The 13,839-nt window shown below is 33.0% G+C and overlaps 1 protein-coding gene and 1 long non-coding RNA gene across 28 annotated transcripts in view; one reads left to right on the plus strand and one right to left on the minus strand.

Annotated features, from left to right (window-relative positions):
• Nucleotides 1–13,839, plus strand: part of LOC128249301 (uncharacterized) — a 58,589-nt gene that overhangs the window by 11,987 nt on the left and 32,763 nt on the right. The window contains exons 3-4 of one of the 6 annotated variants that reach the window (XR_016244051.1): nt 4,440–4,479; nt 6,410–6,547. The exons of 4 other annotated variants lie outside the window; for them this stretch is intronic. This is a non-coding gene — a long non-coding RNA (uncharacterized LOC128249301). Of the gene's footprint in view, nt 1–4,439; nt 4,480–6,409; nt 6,548–13,839 lie in introns of those variants that run through there. One more of the 6 variants, XR_008265400.2, reaches the window with a different exon arrangement.
• Nucleotides 7,405–13,839, minus strand: part of LOC106867546 (proton channel OtopLc) — a 271,069-nt gene continuing 264,634 nt past the window's right edge. For 12 of the 22 annotated variants that reach the window (XM_089361836.1, XM_089361834.1, XM_089361833.1 and 9 more), the window contains 2 exons: nt 12,432–12,602; nt 7,405–10,615 (listed from right to left, as the gene is read on the minus strand). In XM_089361836.1, the coding sequence (XP_089217962.1) occupies nt 9,801–10,615; nt 12,432–12,602 (986 nt within the window). In that variant the 3' untranslated portion in view covers nt 7,405–9,800. The remainder of the gene's footprint in view (nt 10,616–12,431; nt 12,603–13,839) is intronic. The other 10 variants (XM_089361838.1, XM_089361837.1, XM_089361839.1 and 7 more) reach the window with 1 other exon arrangement.

Genomic DNA, 13,839 nt, shown 5'->3' on the forward strand with positions numbered 1-13,839 from the left:
CACATATGCCACACAGGCATGCACCATACACAAATATATAGACGTGTTGACTGATAGACATAAAAACATACAACCACATTCATATATACACTACATGTGTGTATCATGTATAGTGTAAGCATTCATGTTGCACACGCACAGACACATACATCAAGTGTAGTACACACACACACACACACACACACACACACACACACAGAGTATACTCTAGCATTATTGACATGCGTACATTTTAACATACATACACTAATACACCTACATGCATACATACATATGTACATACGTACATACATACACATGTACATATGTACACAGAAAGCTTTATTGAAAATATGAGTGATGAAGAATTTTAGTTGAGTAAAGTGGAATAGCTGCCCTACCCCACAAACAGCATCTTCAGCATTACCAAGCACTGGATTTGATCCAGAGAACAAGATGGTAAAAGAAATGGAAAGAAAGGTAATATATTGCAATGTTTTTGTTAGATCAGAATATTTTTTTTTCATTTGTCATTCAATTTCTCTAGAGACCATCTTCAGATATACAGTGGATATAAGTGTGTTGAAGTGACCACCACGACTGCTTCTACTGCCCTAGCAGGCAGAATGTGTTCTAGATTTAAAGGGGTCAACATTTATTATGAGATGAGCACTTTCACAAGGGGGATCAGAAGCCCAGTGGTCAGTGAAAGGCCATTAATTTGTGCATATCAGCCAATAAAGGTAAGTAGCTGGTCATCTTCAATTACACATCTTTCATATACTGACCTTCTCCCACAACACCACGTGCGTATAAAATGAATGTACCTCTCATTCTATGTAATGGTCAGTTTATGCGGACCAGGCAATCTTTATCAAGGGTTATAAAATAATATAAATTATGCCACCATCAGACTAACAGTAAGCTCGGGCCATTGGTGGTTTATCCTCAGTGATATAGCGGTCACTTATGCTCACTAGACTGTCCATTTCAACTCTGTCCACTGGTTGAGTAGCTGGTTTGTTGGGCCAGCAACCACAGATCATTATTACAATACAATACATATATAAGTGGTAACAGCTGTAACGTGTGTATGAGGAGGTTCTGTGTTGTTATGTCATGATAATGTTTTCTTTATTGTAGACAGCATGACAGGTCTTCATATAACACAAACCTCTTATTACATAGTGTCACAAAACTGTTATATTATACATTCAACTTGTTACACACAATGTCACAAAACTGCTATGTAACACACACCACTGGTTACATAACATCACCGTACAGTTATGTAACACAGACCACTCGTTACAAAGTGTCACCAAACTTATGTAATACAAACATTATTTGTTACACATGTTACAAAACTGCAATGTAACATTGAGCACTTGTTACACATCCTATTACACAATTGTAGTGTAACACCAATAAATTTGTTATATAAACTGTCATGTATTGTCATCAAATACTTGTGTAACAGCAATAAAATGTTTCATATCATAATGCTATGTAGTATGTGACCAACTGGCACAGGTAGTGTAACACCGATTGCATGTTTTATCGGTACAAACTCCAATGTAACAACAACAATATGTTACTTCCTCACAAAAATCTAACATAACAGCAACTGTATTTTAAAACAGAAATATTACTACATATTGTAACATCAAAACTATGTTACACTATTTCTAAACTCTAGTGTAACACCAACATTATGTTACACTAGTTAATTAATGCTAGTGTAACACACAAAAATCTATGTTACACTATCACTAAATTCTTGTGCAATCTTCATATCAGAGTAACACATTGTGTTAGTAACTGTTACTATGACCACAACACTATATTACATAACCTTTCAACTCTAGTGTCACATATTGTTACAGCTTTATGTCACATATTGTTACAGCTTTATGTCACATATTGTTACAGCTTTATGTCACATACTGTTACAGCTTTATATCACATATTGATACAAATTTCCAGCATAACATAGACTGTATTTCATATATTAGGCTTGAAAAAAAAAAACCTACTGTAACATGACTTGTATGTTACATATCATGTCACACACCTTATGTGTAATATCAAATGCATATTACAGAAGATGTGACTGCTGTTGCATCTCAGTGCTGATACTTCCCTCGCAAACAATGAAATATGTTGTCCCACCATAATCCTCTACAACAAATAACAACAACAAAAAGAATAAAATCTATCCCACCCCCTGCCAGATTACATGTATATATGTGTGAATGTAATACATACATACATACATACATACATATATATATGTGTGTGTTTATGTATGTGCATATGTATATATACACACACATACACATACATGTTTATGTGTGTATATACATGTATATACATATGTATATGTGTACATATATATATATATATACGTACATATGTGAATATATATATACATATATATATATATATATATATATGTGCATAAAAATGTATTTATGTATGTACATATATATATATATATATATATATATATATATATATATCGATGTGTATATGTATGTACATATATATATATATCGATGTGTATATTATATATGTGTATGCATAGATTTTATATACATATGCCTTACATATATATACAAATACATATGTACACACATATATGTATGTAAATATATATATATGTACAAAATATATGTATGTATATACGTATACACATAAACATGTATATATGTATCTGTTCTGTTGATATGGTTTGGTTATGAATATTGATGGAAAAAAATGAATAATACAATGTAATAAACTGTTACTATCAAAATAGAGAGTAAAGATAAATTTCACATCTATATATATATATATATATATATATATATATATATATATATATATATATACATATATATAATATATATATAGGGTACAGGTTTTCTTTCACGCGTGTTATATTGAAGTCACAAATATGATTTAAGCTTAATAGTTTCTTCAAGATTCTCCAAGCTTACTTAATAAGTCATTCCTGTTTAGTTTGAGGTGAAGAAAAAAAAAAACAACAAGACAATACAATCTGTAGGACTGTCAATGTTTAAAAGGAAAATCTTTAGTGAAAAATAATTAAAACTTCATCATAGTTGTTTCCTCATCACAACAGGTCTACAGATCTCCAATTTGAGAGCTTACTACCATTCCATCCATAAGAGTTAATGACACTGAAAAAAATAATAAAAACAAACAACTAAAAACAAACTACAACCCTCTTATGGGTCTTGAGCACTGCTCTTCCCTCCCGACTAAATGCTATGTTTATATGTGTGTGCATATGTGTATGTGTATTTATGTATATTCATGTATATACACATATGTATATATATATATAAGTATATACATATATATATATATATATATATATATATATATATATATATATATATATATATATATATATATATATATATATATATATATGAATATGCGTGTGTGCCTATATATATATATATATATATATATATACACATACATATATACATATACATACACACAGACACACACTCACACATCAGTGGCATTTCCTGGATAAAATCAAGGCACGCAATGACATGCACAAGTTGTGATAGTGAATGCATAATAGAACGAAATCAATTTTTAAGTAAATCCTTCAGTTTTCACAAGTGATACCTGGAAAGTGGGTACATGCAGGCTATGTGTACACCCTATTTAAATTGTATGGTTTTTTTTTTTTTTTTTGATCTTTAAAATTGCATGCTCAGGTTTATGCACTAAGAAGCACCACTGATACACACATACATATATATGTATATATATGTGTGTATATATGAATATTGAATATGTACACATATACATATATGTGTGTGTGCGTGTGGATATATATATGTGTATATATATATATATATGTGTATATATATAATATATATAATATATAATATATATATATATATGTATATATATATATATATATATATATATATATATATATGTATGTATTTATATTTTATATAACTGTTTATAAATGCTTATAAATGTTTAAATGCTTACCACTCATCACCTTTAATATTCTTGGTTGCCCCTTCTGGGGCAACAATAACAAACCTCATACAAACCTCATCATATTTCGTACAAAGAAAAAAAAAAAAAAAAGAATGGATTAAAAGACAACCAAAAAGAAAAAAAAAGGGTAAATAAATAAATAAAAATAAGATGAATGAATAACAATTGGTTCCTCTCTCTTTTTGTTTGTAATAATTCTTGTTGTTGTTGGTTGTTTTCCGTGTTCTTATTGTTCTTCTAGTTTCATAATGCTTTGGACATATTGTATTATCTGGGTTGTGTTATCTTCTTTCCTTTCATTATGTCTTGTTCTTTTGTTTCCATTCCATCCATCCATCCCCCAGAGTATATCATACAAATAAGAGTTTTGGCTTGTAATAATAATAATTATTAATTTAATTAATTAATATTTGCTTCAGACCAGAAAGGGGATTGAAATGTTAGCGTGACAATGATTTGGTAAGTATTCTTATATATGGATGTGTATATATATATATATATATATATATATATATATATATATATATTCATGTGATTTAGAAATGATTTAGTGAAATATTTTATATATAGATGTATGTATATATACATACATACCATACATGAACACACACATAGACAGATAATACATATATGTATATAAATAAATAATATATATATATATATATATATATATATATGTATATATATATGTATATATATATGTATATATATGTATGTATGTATAGTATGTATATGTGTATGAATATGTATATATAAAAATAATACAAATGTTTGAGGGACATTTCATTGGTTTTGGTGATAAATGTTTAATTTGTTAAACCAACTGGACTTCTTACTTGTTAGATTAAAGTATATAGGCTGAATATTGCGCCCTTGAAAAGCCCAGGCTGAATATTGGACCAATAACACATTAATTTAAGAAGTAATCCGCCATAGCATGTATCCTTAATGTAATTATTGAGTGAAATCAGCATGACAAGAAAGTGAAAAGTGTGGCTCTTTAAATTACAGCGACTATGGGCTTCCATAGTTTCTGTTTAGATAGTTTCACACACAAGCCTTGGGTTGAGGCAAGGCTCTGACAAGGGACACTCAAATCAGCTGCGAGAACCTCATGATTGCGAAGCAAGCTTCTTGATCACTTGGTTATATCTGCATCCATGACATGTATAATAACATACACACATGTATCTATCCTATATATGTGTGTGTATATATCTGTATTACATTATTATATCTATTCTTATATATATATATATATGTATGTATATGTAATATACATATATATACATATATATATATATATATATATACACATATATTATATATATAATATACATATATATATTATATATATATATGTATGTGTTTACACACATATATATATACACATGCACATATATATGTACACATATATACACATCACACATGTGCATACACATATATAAATGTAAATAAATAAAAGTTACAAAAATTTAGAAAGAAAAGAATTAAAAAAAAGGAAAGAATAAAAGTGAAAAATAAAATATGGAATCCTCATTCTCGTCAGATAACAGTTGCTTTAAAAGTGCCCAATTTTGTTTAATCCTTCCAGTTTTAGTGGGCAGAGATATGTATTTAATGTGTCCCATCTCCCACCCGAACCTTGTATGTATCCCAGAGAGTTTGTCGTTGATCTTAGGTGACATAGAATAAGCAATTTACTATACTCTGTCTTCAGAACATGAACATACAACCTATAAATTCTAATATTTTATCCACTTGACCATTTCGTCTTTACTTTCTTTTGAATTATCTAAAATAATGTGGAGGCACAATGGCCCAGTGGTTAGGGCAGCGGACTCGCAATCATAGGATCGCAGTTTCAATTCCCAGACCGGGTGTTGTGAGTGTTTATTGAGCGAAAACACCTAAAAACTCCACGAGGCTCCAGCAGGGGTTGGTGGCGAACCCTGTTGTACTCTTTTACCACAACTTTCTCTCACTCTTTCTTCCTGTTGCTGTTGTGCCTGTAATTCAAAGGGCCAGCCTTGTCACACTCTGTGTCACACTGAATCTCCCTGAGAACTACGTTAAGGGTACACGTGTCTGTGGAGTGCTCAGCCACTTGCACGTTAATTTCACTAGCAGGCTGTTCCATTAATCGGATCAACTGGAACCGACGGAGTGCCACGAACTAAAATAATAAATTATAAAACAGGTACAACACCTACTTTTTGGACACAGATGTCCCGGAACCCATCATAATCTGCACTAATTTATAAGCAGAAACTTCAGATTCATGTAACCAACAGATTAGTTTACTGGTACCTTGTATAGACTAGTATCTTGCACAATATGATATTAATAAATTTGTATCATTTATACTAATGCACTTGATTTTATCTAGTTTAGAAGGATGACTGGTAACGTTGACTTCAGTAGAGCTTGAAGTCAGAATGAAACAAGACATAACTAAAAACTGCAAAGAATTTTGTCTGGCATTCCATTAATTCTACCATTCACAACCGTGGTTGTTTTACCCTAGTACTCTACTGATTCCACCACTGACAACTTTGGCATTTGACACTTTACCAATTCTACTATCCACAACCCTAGCATTCTACTAATTCTACCATTCTGTAACCCTTAATAATGGAAAAAAATTCTGATTAAAATTGGTTTTTGGTGGTGAAAATTTGTGTTTATGAAATTTTAATTCTGATGGAAATAAACTGTTCATGTTGGCCGAACTGGGATGATACTGAGCGGTCTTCATGCCTGTCTCCACATTATTTATATAATCACTGTGAAGGCGCTTGGCCTAGTGGTTAGACTGTTGCACTCATGAGCAGAAGATTGTGGTTTCAATTCCCAGACTGGGTGGTGCATTGTGTTCTTGAGCAAAACTCTTTGTTTCATGTTGCTCTACAATCACTTCAGTATCGAATGTGTGGTACACCATGCACCTGTACAGGTAATGTTGATTTGATGGAGGGAATGAGCTAATGTACACCACGGACATTTGATCACTTTGATTTGTTTAAAATCATCTGTGTTTATTGCTCACCAAGAAATTGTGGAATCCTCAACTGCTTTCTATTTCAGAAGAGTTCACCACATATCACTAAGAGGGAGCTGGTCACAACCAATAAATGAAACATTGATTTCCTATATTATAGCAAGGTTGTGGATTTATAAGGGAGTAGAAAGCCGGGGCTGAAGGGGAGAGATTAATGACCATCTTCGTCAATGGCATTAACGATGTAAGTCACTGTTGGATGCTACAAATGGTTTCCACTGGGTTTGAAACACACTTCTGTAGGTTCTACTGCTTCAGAACTTGTCTACAGGCATCACCACATGAAATGATAATAATAATATTAATAATAATAATAATAATAATAATAGTAGTAGTTTTTATTGTAAATGTTTCCATTTTATTTGGAATTAAAAAACAAACAAGCAAATTTTTTTTTTTTTTGTTCTGAGAATATCTACAAATATAAGTTTTAGAACATTCCATACTGTACAGTACTGTACTGACCATGATTATACTGCACTATCAACCAACTCTGCACTATTGTCAACAGCTTCACTATACTGTCAATAACCCTACTGTACTATCAATAACTCTGCTGTACAGTCAACTTTACTCTGTTGTCAATAATCCTGCTGTACTATATTATTAATAACATTACTGTCAATAACTCAACTGTACTGTTAATGACTACTGTAATGTCAATAATTCTGCTGTACTGTATTGTCAACAAATCCATTGTAATGTCAATGACTCTAACTGTATAACTCTGTTGTCAACAACTCCCTCTACTATATATTCTCACTACTTCTACTGTAAAAGTCTGCCTATAGCTCAACAGGCCATGAATAACTGCTGCATTGCACTGTCAATGACTTTATTGTATAGTTCTGTCAGTGTAGTCTCCTGTACTGTCAAAACAGTTGACTGTACTGTCAAGAACCATCCACTGTACTGTCAATACTATCTACTGTACTATCAAAGACATTTAGTGTCACACTTCTATGATACTAAACTGTCAATACCTCTATGTATACTGCAGTGTACTGTTAATGCCTCTTTTGTACTGTACTGGAAATTAATTACAAAATATTTAACAAAACACAAAACAACATTAACAACAAAAAGAAAAAAAGAAATAAAAGAAAAGTTTTGTTTGAAAGAAAACAAAAGTAAACAAAAAAAAAACAAGAAAAACTGAAGAAACCATTATATATATATGCATATTTGTGTGTGTGTATGTGAGTGAATATATATATGTGTGTGTGTATGTATCAGTATGGCTAGTGTGTATATCTCTTCATATCTGTTTGTTCAGTTAAAACATGACGGAAAGATAATTCTTTCACTTTCTAACGAAACTGCTATGTCAACAAGAAGGAAGAATATATATCTATATAACGTTTCCTATGATAAATGTAATGGAGGGACAGTGAGTCACACGTTTCTGTGTCTTTGATAAGCCATCATCGGAGCAAGGGTGATTGTGTTTGTCTTGGAGAAATAACTTACAGGTGAACGGAAATCGATCGAAGATAGATACTCGAATATTTGGTCGAAACCACGTTGAAACGAGTCTGTTGAGTGGTGAAAAAGGGAGTATTGTAACAACGTGAAATACACTCCGATGATGCCCCAAACTTGTTCAGTCCTTCCATAACAGTTAACTTAAGGGCATTAAGAATACAGACTTTCCTCCAAATTATCAGCAGTTTCTGTAGAAAGTAAAAAGGAACTGAGTATAAAATTGATTAAAAAATTTCCCAGTCATCATGTATTCAAACTGATATATATATGCATATGTACATACACACACACAAATAAATATATATATATATATATATATATATATATATATATGTACTTTTATATATATATATATTTATATATATAGATACACACACACACATACATGTATACAGACGTGTTATATATGTATATATATATGTATGTGTGTGTATGTATGTATGTAATGCATGTTGCATGCTGACTAAATATTTTCTATGTACAAATAGGATACATGGCCGATTTAAAGCCAGAGCAGTTTTTTTTGTCTTCTTTAAACCACCCCAGTCATGGTTATCTCCCCTTACAAGCCAAGGCAACGTGGCGACGATGGACAACTTTAACATAAAAATTAAGTTTTTCATTTTTTTTTTTTTCTCCTGTCAAAAATACCATCTTATGTCACACAAACTACTGTGAATTATCGATAAAGGATCCTGTGATTTTTAAATATTATATCAAAGTGGTTTTGTCATGTTCTTAAAATAAAGATTCTTTTTTCTTTTCTCACCCTTTTATATTAATTGATCCAATTCGATGCTGTGTTTCCTCATGGTAGAAAATATATGTCTTGTTTGAACATAACTTCCGAATTTTATATCTAACGTCCAACAAAAAAATATACCTCATTCAGTGTTCGGATGAAGAATGTTACGTTTGTTGTTGTATAGGATGTAATGGTCCTTATTCTTCTCATAAACATTAGTCAATTATTTTTCAGTACAACCCTTTTGTATTTTCTCTTGTTTCTTGAAGTCTTTATATGTCACTTTCATATTTTAGTCGCCTTTTACTTCAACTAGTTATTTTTTTTTTATTTAACAAATGATTTTATGAGGTTGGGGGGAAAATATTAACCATAAAAAAGTTAATGAAGGGTAAACTAAAAAAAAAAAAGAGGAAAAACTCAAGGGGTGGGGTAAGAGGAAGTAAACTAAATTGAAATAAAGAGTGAAATAATTGCACAAAGTAGTCCTTATTGGTTGAGGTTTGTCAAACTTTCTTGACTATTTGACTTTCGTTTCCATGCATGTTTCCAGATATTGGAGAGACATACTGTAGAATGGAATCGGAAGAAGATAATAAGTGGTATAGAAATATGTGTGAATATATTCCAGGCCATAACTCCATAGAAACGCATTTGTGCGGGATTGAACTCGGAGCGGTGAATCTCAAACGTGTAGATACCCCACATGGCTATATTACAAACCATTAGGAAAGTAATAAATTCTCGTCCAGTCTTCTGCCTCTGTAATTGTGGTGTATGAGCTGTACGTCGTATACCATTCAATATAAACATAGTTTGCAGAGATGATTCAAATATGGCGAGAATACTGGACAGGAGAATTATTAAACCGCTTCGATCGATCCCTTCCACACCAATGGCTATGATACTGAGGAAACCAAATATATATTCGCCTGGTAATGAAACAATTAGTAGCATTTCTTCGAGGGAGAGCTCGCTTTTCAAACTAAATCGTAAATCTTTCATCCTAACGAAAGCTAGGATGAGTGCTATAGATGCGATAACATTGAGGACAACTTGAGAAAGATGTTCTAGCTGGATGGCTGCGTCTGTGTAAGACGGATTATTGATTAGCATGAAGAAGACTATCATTGAGATAACAGCTGACACCAGTATAAAAATACCCATAAATAAACCACGACTTGATGACGAGCAGTCGACACTTAGCTTCTGAGATCGAACCTTAGCCTCGCGCTGACTCTCTTCGTCGCTAGATTGGTAAAGAAGTTGCTTTCCGATGTTGGACCACATTACATACAGGATTCCTGGTTTTAGAAATAAAATGAAAAATATAGCATTAATGGCAGGAAAAGCACTTGAAATTAGGGAAATATTTCAAAATTAGGTTTATATTAAAGCAACCAAAATGAAATAAATTTTGATTATTTAAGTTTATTGGAAAGAACTTACCAGAAATTATAGAAAAATAAATAGTTATTATTTTCCAGAAGCTGATATAAGTAGTGTTAAGAAACTTGTCTAAGGATTTAATACAACATTTATGATGCCATACAAATCTACATTAGCTCCTTCGTGAGTCATTTGGACTTATAGGGCTGATTTTCTGGTTTCTGTGATGTATATTTACTCTTGGATGGGATGCCAGTCAATTTCAGGAACACTCACTTTTGCCAGCTGAGTGGACTGGACCAACATGAAATGAAGTGTTTTGTTCTATAACATAACATGATGCTCGATCCTGGAATCGAAACCACAATCCTATGATCATGAGCCCAACACCTTAACCACTAAGCGATACACCACCACTATGTAGAAATTTACTCCACAATGTCATAGAACTGTATCTCTCTACACAGTCTACCACAAGGTCCAGTCCTTGTTGTGGCTTGTGTGTCTCAGTGACCCTAAGAGCTATGACTGAAGAGTGCCAGCTCTTGGCTGGACGCTCCTATACTGGACATGTCAAACGATAGAGGCCAGATGAATATGGGCTACTTCTTCCCAGTTGAGGTGGTCCATATTAGTTTGGCCCAAAGGGGGAGTGTTGGCCCTTTGTAAGCTGAAATGGATTTGCATAGGGCCAACATTCCTACCTAGATAATAAAAAAAGAACAATAGTTCCCAGCAACCCTAATACCCACTAAGTACATTTAATATTCCTTGAGAACTTTTAATACTCCCCATCTTTGTTAACACTCCCTAAGTATTATAATATAATTCTCTTATATTCCTTGTGTACTCTAATATTCTCAAAGTTGCTTTACAGGCATATTTTAAAGAATGTGGAGTCTACAGTCATGGAAAACCTGGACAGTGGCTTTAGTGCTGCACCACTTTGACAAATTTAGTCAATGAAATCAGGTGGAGTCCTACACAGTGGAACCTTGGCCAAGTGTCTTCTCTTATAGCTCCAGACTAATCAAAGCCTTGTGAGTGGATTTGGTTGATGAAACTGAAAGAAGCCTGTTGTATGTAATGCATATATCTGTACACACATACACATGTGTGTGTGTGTGTGTGAGCATGAATATATGTATGTGTGTGTCTCCTAATCTTGATAAAAGTGTGGTAGCTGTAAATGAATATCACTGTCATACAAGCAGTGTGGTTAATTTCTTATCAATATTGTGCAAAATCATGACTGCTTTATGCAACCATAGAAAATTGGACATGATGATGACAATAATGGTGATGATGATGATGATGATATGTATGTGTGTATTGTATGTCATTACCATCATGGTGATCAGCTTCATTTTATGTGTTTTTCCATACCTTCACAACCTGGAATATACATTCTTACATGCAAATATACAGGGTGTCCATAAATTACCTTTACAATTTGAAAATTTAAAAAAAAATTACAAAATGCAAAAAAAAAAAAAGATAACTGAGCAGAGTTTATTGGAAAACAGAGAAACAAATAAAGTTTTATGAGAAACATCAGAGCAATTCCACATGGGTTCCATGGTTTGCATGCAACACATCTCGATGATATAACAGAATAAATTATGGAGGTTGTAAAGATAATTTATGAACACCCTGTATGCAAATATATAAAGAAAATCTCTAGCTATGATTGGCTGATTTAAGTGAAGAAATGAAAAGGTGAAATATTACCTGCACAGATGAGACTGTACTGGATGCTGCATGGGTACAAATATGGAGCTGCATCTTCAACAACTTTACTCATAAGGCTTGTCTCGATACATTTACCACTGCCAGAGTCTACTCCGGCATTAAAGCTTGTGTTAATACCGCCTGTAGATGAAATAATTATGCTGAGGTCACCTAGAAAGAAACATTTCAAACACTGTTCTAATTACATTGTGTAAGGCCTACAGCTTTGGCAGATGACAGCCGTTAGAGGATTCAACCTACATACCGGCCTTCTGATGATAATGAGATGGTCCAACAGCAAGGAACAAGCTCAGCAGATAGCACAGGATATGATGAGATGATCCAATGGCAAGGAACATGCTCAGTAGATGGCTCAGAATACGATGAGATGATCCAATGGCAAGGAACATGCTCAGTAGATGGCTCAGAATACGATGAGATGATCCAATGGCAAGGAACATGCTCAATAGATGGCTCAGAATACGATGAGATGATCCAATGGCAAGGAACATGCTCAGTAGATGGCTCAGAATACGATGAGATGATCCAATGGCAAGGAACATGCTCAGTAGATGGCTCAGAATACGATGAGATGATCCAATGGCAAGGAACATGCTCAGTAGATAGCACAGGATATGATGAGATGATTCAACATTATAAGCACAAGCTCTGCGAATAGCACAGGATTGTGGGAGAGAAAATGATGGGAGGGCCCCATTAGATAAGCACAAGCAATTCATGCCAAACAGGAAGGAAAATTTGATTGTGTAAGGGTTTCATTTTTCCTAAGAGTATTAGGGATAAATATGTGTGTGTGTGTGTATGTAATACATACATAAGCTAAAGAATCTCCTGATGCTATTGTAAAAACATTTCATCTGTCGAAAAATGTTTTAATCATTGATTTGATTAAGAAGAAAAATTCTTGAAGTGGCACGAAATTAACAGGATTAAATAGCAATATTTTGGGGCAAGATAATGCAGTGAGATGGCAGAATTGTTAGCATGCCAAGCAAAGTGCTTAGTGGCATTTCATCCATCTTTATGTCCTGTGTTCAAATTCTACTGAGGTCAGCTTTGCCTTTTACGGTCAATGAAATAAGGATCATTTGAGCACTGGGGTCAATGTAATAGACTTAACCCCACTCTCGAAATTGCTGGCCTTGAGCCAAAATTTGTAACCAATATTTTGGGGCAAGATAAGGCACCAAACTGGCAGAATCATTATCATACCAGGTAAGAATCTAGTGGTATATATATATATATATATATATAAGAAATGGAAAGAGTTGTAACATTGTCTTTGAGATTCAAACTTCAAACACTGTGCCTCTCTGTAACTCATAAATCTGTGCTAACCACAACACCAAAGCATACATATTTAATTTTGAGCTGAGGTTTCAACTCC

The sequence above is a fragment of the Octopus bimaculoides genome, chromosome 13 (genome assembly GCF_046866305.1).
Source record: "Octopus bimaculoides isolate indiv1 chromosome 13, ASM4686630v1, whole genome shotgun sequence".
Lineage (NCBI taxonomy): Eukaryota > Metazoa > Mollusca > Cephalopoda > Octopoda > Octopodidae > Octopus > Octopus bimaculoides.